General features: G+C 34.0%; 1 protein-coding gene across 1 annotated transcript; it reads left to right on the top strand.

Moving 5' to 3' along the window:
* Nucleotides 1-640: 640 nt before the first annotated feature.
* Nucleotides 641-12,435, top strand: LOC104535322 (long-chain fatty acid transport protein 6-like; the record flags this gene model as incomplete). The annotated part of the gene is made up of 5 exons (XM_010186198.1): nt 641-817; nt 3,728-3,919; nt 9,650-9,740; nt 11,530-11,728; nt 12,338-12,435. Coding segments are annotated over exons 1-5 (757 nt in total), but the record flags the coding sequence as incomplete, so codon positions are not given.
* Nucleotides 12,436-13,196: the final 761 nt, after the last annotated feature.

Raw genomic sequence — 13,196 nt, 5'->3', positions numbered from 1 at the left:
AATAACTGTGTAAGAAAAGTAAATCACAGTGCAAGAAACAAAATAAATAGTAATTTTTTTAACCTTGGAGAGATGCTCTAGCATTCTGTTATTCTGAAATCTGTCTGTCTGTAGAGAACTACTAATCACATTCAGAAACACAAAGCACGAGCAGATTATCACAGGACACACATTGTTTGAACTTATTTGTGATCGATGACCAGGGCAAGGCACTGAGTCCTTTGTAAATCAGATACTGTGTGGAAATACAGCTTTTAGTGAAGGAAGTGTTAATGAGGAAGTATGCTGTTGCAGCAAGTTAAGAATATTCATGCAGACGATTTCTGCATACCAACTGTTGCACAGTAACTGGCTGATGATGACGTGCTACAGCTTGTTCAGATGTCAAGAATGGCACAGGGGTAGCTAAGCTTATCTCCAGCAGAGATGCGTACTAAGTGACCCCTTGGAATTCCTCCTACTCCTTTAATTCTATCTACTGTACCAAAGGGAAGCTATTTTATGAAATGCCATCTGAATATGACAGAAATTCAGAGCATGACTGTTTGGTGTAATAGTCTGTTTAAAGTATAAGTTCCTGCCTATTTAATTTCTTTTTATTTTCATACATTAGAACACCCTGAGTGTGCATTTTTCAACCATGTTTCTAGAATTTATTGGAAATATCATCCCTTTTTCTGCCCTTCTCTTATTTATCACATTCAATTTACTGCATAAGGTTTTGACCACAGTGCCCATTGATACCAACATACCTGTTCTAGATTTGGACTGTGACAGTGATCTGGACAATAATGCAGATGATGAATATACAGATCAAGTAATGGAAAACATGTTAAAAGGGCTAACTCTGTTTTATTTATTGTGGTTCACTTTCCCTTGAAAGTTGGTTACGTGTAAAGCTACCATGAAATAATATCATAGATTAGTCATACAAAAATGTGGGTAAAATTATGTGATAAAAATAGCTCTATGAATTTACTCACATATAAAACTTGTGAATAAATCACTGTTTAGTTTCCTTCACTATAACAATTCTCTTCCTACTTATTAAACCTGCTGGGAGATTAAATTACATATAGTTTCCATTCTTACAGTTGAAGGACTGCGAAATGCATGACAGTTTTAAAGCCTTCGCCCCAGAAAGCCCTGCAGTACCCTTCAGGGTGGCTTGTACCAACAAATGTGTACAACTGTGATGGAGCTGCCAAAATCACCAATACAGCAGTTGCAGCAATGCAGTCTAACAGAAAATTTACCTTAGTTTTGAAGAAGTGAATTACTGCCTTCTCTTTTAAGAAAATTTGCTTCCTGCAGTCAGCTCCTGATGACATCACATACCTTCTTTGTATTTTTGCAAAAGGGCTGAGTCCCTTAAGAGAATACTTCCTAAAGTGAGATAGTCATACATTGTGTTGTTGGTAGGTGTTAACATTGCCTGCAAAGTATATGCTGACCTGTCATGCTTACTCTGCATCTTTTCCACTAGAGAAACAATTTTGTGCTGCAGTAATGTAAACTAGTCAAAACAAGACAAGGATTTGAAGGTACTAAAGTAACTGCACTTATGAATGATGTTGTATTTGTCCTTTTATAAAAAACCCATAGTTCATGTAGGCCATTGTTCATCCTACTTCGTGTCTTTTCAGCAAACAGCCATCAATGCTTTTATTTTTCTTAAAATATAAATAATAAAAGCAAAGCGGACCTGCTTATTACCTTGGTCTCTAGAGATTTTGAATGTTCTAGCCTGATGAATGACCCACTTAATTAGAGTGTGAATATATGTGCACATATTTGTGTCTTCTGTTCATTGTGAAACAAAGGATTTCTGTGAAAGAATCTCTTGTGCTATTTTTCATATCTTAGCAGAAGCAGTACATTTGAATAATCCAGTGTTGTCAGCAAGGGGTAACTGCAGTTCAGTTACTGACATGTTAATTTCAGTTTAGCAATGAAACTGTAAGGAAAATAACCCACTTTGAAAAGTTTTAGGTTGAGCTGACTGGAATATTCTAAACATGGTGGACAGTTTTCTGGGGGAAAAAACAGTTAGAAGCTTTCCTGACAAAGATCAAAGGAGCACTGAAACACTTTCTCTTAAAAAAGTAATACTTTTATTGTTCGTTTGTGGTATAATGTTTTTGAAAGTGTAATATAACAGACCTTATTATTTCAGATATATGAAAATCTGCCCTGTTGGACTGTGATATTTCTTCTGAAGCTGAAAAAACAAGCCACTCCAAAAATTACATCTAAAGGCAATTTTTAGACACTTTTTTCCAGGCTATATCCATGGTCAGTTTAATTCTACTATGTAATGCAGCACTTGCTAATAATGATTTACCATGAAGTCAGTGAAGTTACAATTCACAATCTTTACAAAAATAAGAGTTTGATCAAGAGATAAGCTTCTGAGGAACACTCCTGTCCATGTACTCAGTAGAAGCTTCACTGTTTTTAACATCCAAAATATCTGAAGGTTCCTGTTTCAGTCAGGTGAGCAGATCTCTTCGCAGAAATAATTTGCTGACCTTTTATGCCAGATTAAAGGTGCTAAAATGGATTTTCACTATACAGACATATGCAGTTCATACTGGATTGGAGTTAGGTGAGGGAAAAGGAAACTGGAATAGAAGAACAGTAAGTAGGGACCATCTTCTTTCTTTAGTATACATTTGTGAATGTGTGTATATATATACAAACACACATATACGAAGAGTGTAAATACGAGCATATATGTGCATATGCATATATAAAGAGGTGTTTGTATACATTTGCGTAAGTGTACATGTATAGAGATATATACAGACAGTGTTGCAGTACCAGAGCGCTATGTAGTTCTAAAGGTATGTGGTAACAAACTATACTTATATTTATTTTGTTCTGTCCCACTTCTAGGGAATTCTGTATTGCCACTTGCAGTGATTGAAAAGGGAGTCTTATGTTAAAATAGGCAAAATTTAAAAAAAACCACAAACTTTTTAGATCTTTCGTCTGGTGATACCTCAAATTAAATCTGATTGTTTTTTAAAGGTGCTCCATGCAGTCACAAAGTTTGGGAATGTATTCATAAAATTAGAGACTTTCTGAACTGGATGAACACATACTCTTGTGTTTCTCATTATAAAACATGGGAGTTGACACCAGTAAAGATCATCAAGAAATAATATATTCCAAAAAAACATTGAACAAAACCTTGCAAGTCTTAAAATTGAAAGAAATACAGAACACGACTCATATACAATGTGTGGGGAGAAACAGATATTACAAGTATGTGAAATCTGATTGTTTCTTATAATCAACCTGAAGACACAAGAAAGTGACTTTATCTCTGCTGACTTTAATCCCTTGACAGAAATAGTTCCTGCCTTTCTCTATTCTTCCTAGTTTCCTAATTCCTCTGAGTGGAAACAAACTGAGACGATACAGCTTTTAAAATATGGCAGCATTTGTATAAATTAATGTAGAGATTATTCAGGAAATAATTTGTTTGTTCAACAAGATAATAGGTTTTTGATTGCAGTTTGTTACATTGTAGCTATAGGTCAGCTATGCCAGCTTTCTTTAAAGTCTTAACCATTGATTTTCTTTTTTGTTTGTTTATGCTTAATCTATTTAAAGAATATACATTTTCCCCACAATATATGCAACAATCATATGCAGTGACCAGTATATTATATTTTAAATTTATTTATTTTTAAAATTATTTATTTTTTTTTAACAGAAGGCAGGAGAAAAAAATCACAAAGTCCGACTAGCAATTGGAAATGGAGTAAGAAATGATGTGTGGAGAGAATTTTTAGACAGATTTGGTGCTCTTAAGATCTGTGAGTTTTATGGCGCTACTGAAGGAAACATTTGTTTCATGAACCACACAGGAAAAGTTGGATCTGTTGGCCGCACCAATTTCTTTTATAAGGTGACTAATTATTTACATTGTTCTTTGTTACCGGGAGTGCTGAAGGTGAATGTGTTTCTCAGTTTGACCAAAGGACATGAGGCTGCAGTCATAAGTCTAAGGTAAATTTTCTAACTTAGTTATTGCAAATGTAATTGACCTTCTGTAAAATCTTGGCTGCCAAAGTATTGCAGATAGTACTTAGCACCCAACCTGGTTATGCTTTCAGCAGTAACACTTAAATTTTTCTTGAAGTTTACAAAAGTCAAAAGGGCCTTGCCTCTCTTGTGACAGTTTTGAGTAGGTTCCTAATATCATTTCAAATCTCTACTATATTAAAGAACAAGACAGGAAGATGGATTTAATACTTAAGAACTCATCATCTCTGAAATAAACATAAAAATATCCTGTTCTTAGTGTTCCACAGATTATATTTAGAGCTGTTTTCAAAGAGTACATTTATTTTGCATATTACTATGTAACTATTTGACATAAATGAGAATTAATAGTAATTAAAACAAAGTAACATATAAGCAGACATAGCTTTAAGGGATATTTTATACTTAGGTGAAGTTAAACATTAACTCAATTAAACTTCTCTAGAAATTTCAAAGATAACACAATACAAATATAGTCACTGTTGAGTAATTGTGACAGACAATACTTGCCAAGGGTAATAATTTAAAAATTCCATGCCCCTTTATCTACCAAGTCTGCTTTATTTATTTGGTTTGTTCTAGGTTACTAAAACTAGAAAAAACATACTTTTTCACTGCTTATTCGATAGTCTGTTTTGTATGTCATCAACTCTAACAATGGAAGTTACACATCTTGGGGAAGAGGAATACATATTACTTTTATCAATCGTGGTAGCTTTTCCTCTATCTTTCTGAGTAAATGGAAAAAAAATATTGCAGGCTGAAATTCACAGATTTTTTGTTTGGGTCCCATTAATACCGTATTTTAAATGGTTTTAGAAGTCAGTAAATAACATGTTCCAAGCTTTGGCTAATAATATTAAGATAATATGATTATTATAAGATTATTTAGCAAGGCTTTCTAGCAAGGAGACTAGCTATTTAACATTATGTTATTATTTACACCAATTTTTAGTCTTCTTGAAATAAATAGGACTGCATATATTGCCTAAGATTTGCAAATAAACTGAGAGATCTATCTATACTGAGATACCTATCTATATGTATACAAATCCTGCTGACTTAAGTGGCATTTGTGCTTCTGAGAAGAACTGATAGTAAAATGTCCTGACAAAACTTTTTTTCAGAGAATTATGTGAAAATACTGTTTGGAAGTATATTAGAGGTTTCTGCTGATGACACGCAAATAGGTTTCTAAGCAGCATATGCTCCAGCGTCCACAACTTCAATACAGCCTCACCACATTACGATCACTGCAGGCTACTTTACAGCTCTGGACCAGAGGAATTCTTCTTCACGTCTGGGGTAGGAACCCAGACTGCAACGAGGAACCTGGAAATACTCAGAAAAACACCACAAGAGCTGGTGGTTTGGTTTTTTTTTCGGAAACTGCAGAGAGCTCAGGAATTAAAGCATTAAGACTGACTCTGCTGAATCTCTGTTCTACATGGTTGATGCTCTGTAGTATGCACAGTGGACATCTGGTGCTGGCAGATGTCACAAGAAGGATACAGATCCACTACAGGAAATCAAGAATCTGGAGTTTAGGGAGTAGCAGGTGTACCAGAATCCTTAGAGCTGATGTTAATTTTTGTTCCAGACTTTTCTAAGCCACGTGCTTTAACTATTTTAGACTGAAATATTACATTTGTTCCACGCCTGAGTAAACTTGTTTTCAGTATTTCAGAACTTTTAACAGAATTTTGTCATAAGTCATTAACCTTTTGGAAGTATCATGTAAAGGTTTATCCTAAACCACGTCAACAGCAGATAAAGGATTAGAATTGAAATTACCTATTTATTTAGCTGGTAAAATTTGAATTTTTTAATAAAGAAGATAGTATATAAACATAGTAATATAATAAATTACTGTTTAATATTTACATCTGGCACACATGTATGCAGTTAATATTAATGATTAATTTTATTATAGATGACATACATTATGTGTGTATTTATATAAATGTGTTCTGAGATGCAATGGGAGAGTGAGACTAATGAGATCCAAGGAAGCTTGTAAGAAGGGCTAAAAATAGCCCATGGCAAGTACACCTGAAAAAAGCAGCATGTAAAAAAAATTCCAAACTTTGTTTATAAATTTTTTCATTATTTTAAGCATAAGTATTACAACTATTTCAGGAATCGAAACCTCTCTTACTCAAAACTGTATGGATCAAAATCAGCTTTGAGATGAGAAACATTTAAATCTTATAACAAGTAATAAATAATTGCAACATCTAAAATATTTTGTCTTTCATATAGCAATGCAAAATTTCTATTATGTACTTTTTTCATACAGTCATAGAACTTAAGTGGCAGAAGAAATACTTTTTAGTTTTAAAGTAAACAGTTAGATTTAAGAAAATCTTAATACCCTGTAAAACTGGGTTCACAGGAGGAACATTGGCATGTATTAATCCAAGCAATGGAAGCTCCTAAATTCATCGGTGAATGAAAATTAGTGTTGTTTCTGCTTTTTTGACTAGTTCTGAGATACAATAATCTAAGGTACTTCAAGCGTATTCCAAGATATTTTATTATAGTATGTGGTGATTATTTAATACTAAACATAGCTTTAAAAGTTTTTTCCCTTGGTTTTGTTTACTTGGCTAACAAAACTATGCAGAGGACCTATAAATGTGCTCTTTACAGCACAAATAAGGCATTACAAGTATATATTTAAATAACTTATGAGATATGATGATACTATGCACCAAAATTTATTTTTTCTTACTTTTCACTTTTTAAAAATGCTTAGAACTAAATCTACTAAATGTAATGCTTTGTTTTATAAACAGATATTCTCACAGCGAACTGAACGATATCTCATCTCTAAAAAACATAACTAAATAAAAAGCAATAACTTATGATCTTTGTTCTCTCATGAAGGTTCTGTGAGCATTCACTATAAGTTGAAACTTTAGGAATTTAAAAAATTTCAAAACTATCTTCAAAACAATATTTAAACTCGCATATTTCCTGTAAATTAAAAAAAAGGTGGTTGGGGGTTGGAATGCTGTTATTAGGTAACATCCAGGCAGCATAGTAACAGACAGTACTGTTGCAGATTAATTCATTCATTAATTAATTCATTTTAAGTTTTGGCTAGAAAAATTATGCTTTTTATTTGGTACATTTATGTGGTGCTTTAGGGAGTAAAATGTAGATTAAAATTATGAATGCTGCATGCAGTACTCGGTGAAAATAATATGGTAATCACAGAATAGCAGAAGTTGGAAGGGACCTCGAAAGACCATCTAGTCCAGCCCTCCTGCCAGAATTGTAATGCTTCAATGGCTCAGGCCCTCTCTTAAAATAAATTTTAAATAATGAGATACAATAAATGTAGGCCTGTATTCAGACTAATGCTTTGCTCTGGAGCTTTCATTTTCTAGTATTTAATATAAAAAGAAAGCTGTTTGCACAGAGAAAGCTGTTTGCAAGGAATGTTTATTGGCATAGTTTCATTATACATGTCTAATGCAATATGTGGGTTTTTAATTATGTATTTGCATTACTATTATTTCAAAAAGCTAACTAGAATATATATAGTTGATACTGTAAAGTTGCAAGCACTAAAAGATGTGTGTAGCAACATAAACAGTAAAAGTTGACAGTTTTTAGATTATCTCAGATGCTAAATTAGTTTCTGAATATAACAGCTTAAAGCATCATGCAGACTGACATATTGGCAAGATACAGCTGCTGGGCTCTGAGGGAATGAACTGATAAAAATGGAACTGAACAGGGCATGCTGCTGTTCTAATCAAACACAAAAATATAAGAATAACATTTCATTTTATGCCATTTTTTTCTTATCATTTGTACTATTTATTGCCTTTGGTCTGTCATATGAGACCAATTAAAGTAAGAAATATTGATGCAAAAAAAAAGTGAAAAAGAACAGCAACTAATAATAGACAGCCCAAAGAAAAAACTGTAAGAAAAAATTATGCGTGTTTATTATGAATGCCTCCCATTCTGTTCATCAAGAATAATACAGTTATTTTCTAATTGAGATGAACTTTTTTATCTCTGAAATTCTTGACTTTGGTAAATGCTATAGTCTGTAGTTATTGAAAAAAAACAATCCTCCACTTTATTCAAAAAGTGTCAAATTCTTGGCTCATTACTTCATTTTGTACACTATGACCTTGCTCCTTTCATCAACTGTTAAAAAGATCTTTTTGTTTCAGTCTCAGGGTAGAAGGAAAACATAGTGGTGAACATCGAAAAGACTCAGTGAAATATTTGTCCATATTAGGCTGAAATTGTGTGTTTTATGTTTGATTCAAGTTGCCATTTATTCAGACTTCCTTGAAAACAAAATGACACTATATAGCTACAGCAGTATTTCAAATTAGGATAAAATGCAATTCTTCATCCATACTAGTTGCAGAGAAGGAATTGGGTTTATGTTTTAGCAACCTACACTTTACTCCAGTCACTTTCATAACACCATCCTTAAATTATATTGCATTTCTTTGTTGTGAAGGGTGCAGGTGTATATTCCTATGTTTTAAAAATTGTTTTCTTGGCTTGTAAAGATTTCTCCAGGAGAAGATAATAGTATATCCTTTGTCTGACTAGTTGTTAAATGGATTGCTGATATACTTTATAAGAAGAGAAGTCAGTATCCCAAGCTGGGCGAACTGAAGTTCTAGGATAGTAAGAGGACACACAGTGGTCCATATAGTACCAGGCGTATCATATCTGTCAATGTCTCAAAGACCTAATTTGGATTTATATCATGGTAGAAAATGAAGCAAAGTAAGAGTCAAACCTTTTATATTGGAGGAAAAAAAGTATTGCAGTTTCTAGGGTTGATGGGATTATCACTATCCCTCTCCTTCAGCTTACTTAGAGCCAAATTCTCTGTGATCCTTATGCAAGAGGAAGGTTGGTTGTAACACATAACTACGAAGTCCATTAGGTCAGCAGTGTCAGGACTGAAGGCTTCACAGTATTCCAGAAGAACACAGAACTAACCTTGACATAACTGTGGAACATGCACAGCTACATAACCATGTCAAATGATACAGGAGTGCATATCCTTCTGCTAGGGTTTGTGATAAGGCTTTTTACCATACACCAGCCTGAGAAAGCTTGAGGGCAGAACTGCGGCTAGTAAAGCATGAGTAAAGCCCAATCGGAAGCAGGTTTCCCTTTGTAAGGAGATTTAGGCCTTTGCTTTGCTGATTATAGGTGCCAGAAGACCCCAAGAACACTTTTCATGTCAGCCACCACCATTAAATATTAGTTACATTCCAAATGTGCTTCTGTTACCCTGATTTATGTACTTTTCCACTGAGTTGTGGATCTCATAACTTATTTGTAATAAATTTAAAAAATTACAGATCTGTGTCTTGAAAGTTATAAGTCCTTGACAGTTAGAGGATTATAAAAATGTTTTGAGGTTGCTTACCTCCATTAAATGGTTTAAGTTTCCATACAGGGTATTTTCGGTTTTAAATGAAACTACATTCTACTTTTAGATGAGCAAGATTGGAGTTAAGGTTTCCTTGCTTACATTTGCTGCCACCAGATGTCACTGTGTAGATGAGTAACTGGCGACCCTTTTCCCCTTTTTTAGCTTTTTTTCCCGTTTGATTTAATCAAGTATGATTTCCAAAAAGATGAACCAGTTAGAAACAGCCATGGTTGGTGTGAAAAAGTTAAGAAAGGTAAGTATGTTTTAATGGAATATAACAGCCTTTTGACTGTAAAACAAATACTCAAGAGAATGTTTTTAAGTAGCCTTGCTATTGTGTTACTGTACTATGCCAACATCAATTATTACTGCTTACTCTGACAAAAGCAATATGATTTTTGATCTAAGACAGAACATTATTAAACATACTAGTGCTGAAACCAGAAGAACTTAGGAGATCCTTGGATATATATACACAGCAGAGCAGTGTTTAAAAAGTCATGGTGTGATATTATCTCTATGTAGATAATGACATCTGTGTTTTTTAAAGAAGATTAACAAAATGAGCTGTCTGCCTAAGAGATCTATAAGAAAGACTGGTGGATTAGAGCAAATGCTTTTTGGTGAGAGATTAAGTATTCCTGACTAGGTGAGCTGATTAAACTTATCAATTATTTTTTTCTTAAAAGAAGAGGCTGCATAATTATAGCTGTCTTCAAGATACTTATCAAGTGTCTAGTATCTCTTGATTATACCAGTTTTCAAAGTGTTTGTCAGATACTGAAGCATCTCAGTTGTACTGTAGGAAGATAACAGCTGTAATATGTGGAAGCCAAAGTGAGAAAAACTCATATTAAAGGTCAAGTAGACAACTTTAACAGGAAGCTGGAGCAGATTTTTTAAAGCATTTAAGAGTCTCTCTAACAGAATTTGGTCTTAACCAAAGATGAGCACTTTCAGGAAAATACAGTCCCTAAAATGTGAAACTTTACAGGAAATTATCTGTAAGGATGTCAGACTGACCTGTGCAGGGAACACATGCTTTAATTAGACAACTAGTCTAATTTTTTTCCAGTTTCATCAGTCAGTCTAATAAGAAGTATAATAGACTATGTGTTACTCATGCCCAATACCATCACAGTTGCAGTGGCAGTACCAGTGAAATAAATGCTTTCAGCTTAAACACTAACAATTTCTGGAAAAAAGGCACAGCTTTTTTATGAGAAGGCAGTCTTAAATTAAAAAAATATGCATCACTTTAGGCAGATCTTTATATATATTTTCATATTTATAATTCTTGTTTCAGATACAAAGTAACATAAGACTTTAGAATGTGCATCCAAAAAGGATAGGAGTTCATACAACTATTTCACTTACAGAAAACTAACACCCTGATACTCTGTATGCATAACAGCATAATCCTATCCCCATCTCTCTGTACTTTTTGAGAAAAAAAAAACAAAAAACTTCAGTTTTTTCAGTATTTTACTCAAAAAAGAAAGCAATGAGGCTGTATCACATTAATTAAATTCTTCAGAAGTGTTCTCAGAAATTCTGAAAGAAGACTAAATAAGGATATAATGCCTGGATTGAACACTTGAACTCCTTTTTATTACCACTAGTTTTTCAGAGGGAAGCTGATGAAGCTGAGACTCTTTACTGCAAATTCAGTAAGGTGTGGGGAGTGGGGCATAATATGCACTTGAAGTGTGCACTTTGAGAAGATAGTAAACCTACTAGTGAGCTCATGATAGAGAAGGGAAAAGACTGTTTGATGAGTCATCTGGACGAAATACAAAAGACTGGGAATTCGAGTGGACGGTATTGTATTGTGTCCTTATGGCTACTTTGCATGTAGAGATGACCACAGCAGTAAAGCAACAGAAACAGGTAATTTCTTATTATTGGGTCTTAGGCACTGCATCCTGCCATATTTGGTTCCTGGTCTTATAAAATCATATGTACAAAATTAATATTAATGTAAAGTACAGGAAATGTGCAATGATACCTTAGGTTTACATTCTTTCAACTTCTCTCTATAGGTGAGCCCGGTCTTCTCATTTCCAAAGTCAATGCAAAGAACCCCTTCTTTGGTTATGCTGGCAATAAGAGACATACAGAAAAGAAATTACTCTGTGAGGTATTTAAGAACGGAGATCTTTATTTTAATACTGGAGATCTAATGGTTCAAGACTGTGAGAATTTTCTTTATTTTTGGGACAGGATTGGAGATACCTTCAGGTATTACCTTTGTTTCTTTCTACATTTCTTCATTAAAAAGCACAGATAAGCAGAATAAAATAATACTGTTCTATTTGTTTTCAATCAGAAGTGTTCATTTTATTAGTATAGTGATGATGTTTATAATGATCTTGAAATGGATGACAGGGGCTTAATTTTGTAAAATGTGTTCCCATGGAGCTGAATAGCTCATTTCCAGAATGTTTTGTAGGAATTTCAGCTTTTTGAAATAAATAAGCATAGTAACTAGTGATGGTTTTGACAGTGGCAAGGATGTTGGGTACTGAAGTGGAGAAAAATGTATTAAATAGTAAAGACTAGTAACATTTTAAATGTTTAGGTATGTGTCAAAATTTTGAAACCTATCTTATCAGATTATGATAAGCTTTCATTGTGCTTTATAGTGATGGCTAATATCCTGTACCATTTGAACTGCAAGTGTTGCTTTCTGGTGATCAGATCAATACACCAATGTGACAAGTGGGAACAAATTTGAGGTGTTGTTAGTCTGAAATGAATGGAGTTACTACTAAATGTAATGGTGCCCATATATTGGAAGTGTTCCTATATTTTTTTAATGGGATTAAGGTATTTTTTCACATGTTTTAGATGGAAAGGGGAGAATGTTGCAACTACAGAAGTTTCTGATGTCATTCTAATGTTGGAGTTCATACAAGAAGCAAATGTGTATGGTGTATCTGTGCCAGGTAAAAGAAGCTTTAACTGTATGTTTTCTTCCTGTAGGTTATTTGTTAACCCTCATAACTCTTTTATTTCATGTTTTAAACCTTTGGATCACTTCTAATTGAGTCATCTGTTTAATACCTAGCTAAAATGTAAATGTAGATAATGAAAATACCACCAGATTGTGAATGAGCCAGTGAATCATGCATTTTTCTGTGAATGCAGTGATGTGTATTTTTGAATAGTTTTTGGTTGGTTTTTTTTTTGTTAATTTTCACGAGATCACCTGGACTTGATTCTCATTCATGCTAAACCTTTTTTTGAAATATGTACTAGGTCTGGCTGGGATAGAGATAAGTTTCTTTATAGGAGTCTGTATGGTGTTGTGCTTTGCATTGGTGGCTAAAACAGTGTTGATAACACTTTGCTATTGCTGAACAAAGCTTGCACAGTATTAAGGCTTTCTCCCTGTGACGAGTATACTGAGGGCAGGCAATAAATCGGGAACAGATGTAGATGGGACAGCAGGCCTAAACTGACCAAATGGAAACTCAATATCATGAGATGCCATGCACAGTAATAAAAGCTTAGGGAAAGGAAGAGGGTGAGACATTAGTGCTTATGGCATTTGTCCTCCCAAGCAACCACTGCATGGCCAGCAGGAAGTAACTGGACATTTGCCTGACAGTGGGAAACAGCGAATGAAGTCTTGGTTTTGCCTTGCTTGTTCATGCAGCTCTTCCTTTCTCTATTAAACCACAGAATCACAGAATGTTAGGGATTG

The sequence above is a fragment of the Mesitornis unicolor genome, unplaced genomic scaffold, assembly GCF_000695765.1.
Source record: "Mesitornis unicolor isolate BGI_N332 unplaced genomic scaffold, ASM69576v1 scaffold50106, whole genome shotgun sequence".
Taxonomy (NCBI): Eukaryota; Metazoa; Chordata; class Aves; order Mesitornithiformes; family Mesitornithidae; genus Mesitornis; species Mesitornis unicolor.
The sequence above is the reverse complement of the archived record's forward strand: the minus strand, read 5'-3'. Positions and strand labels throughout refer to the sequence as shown.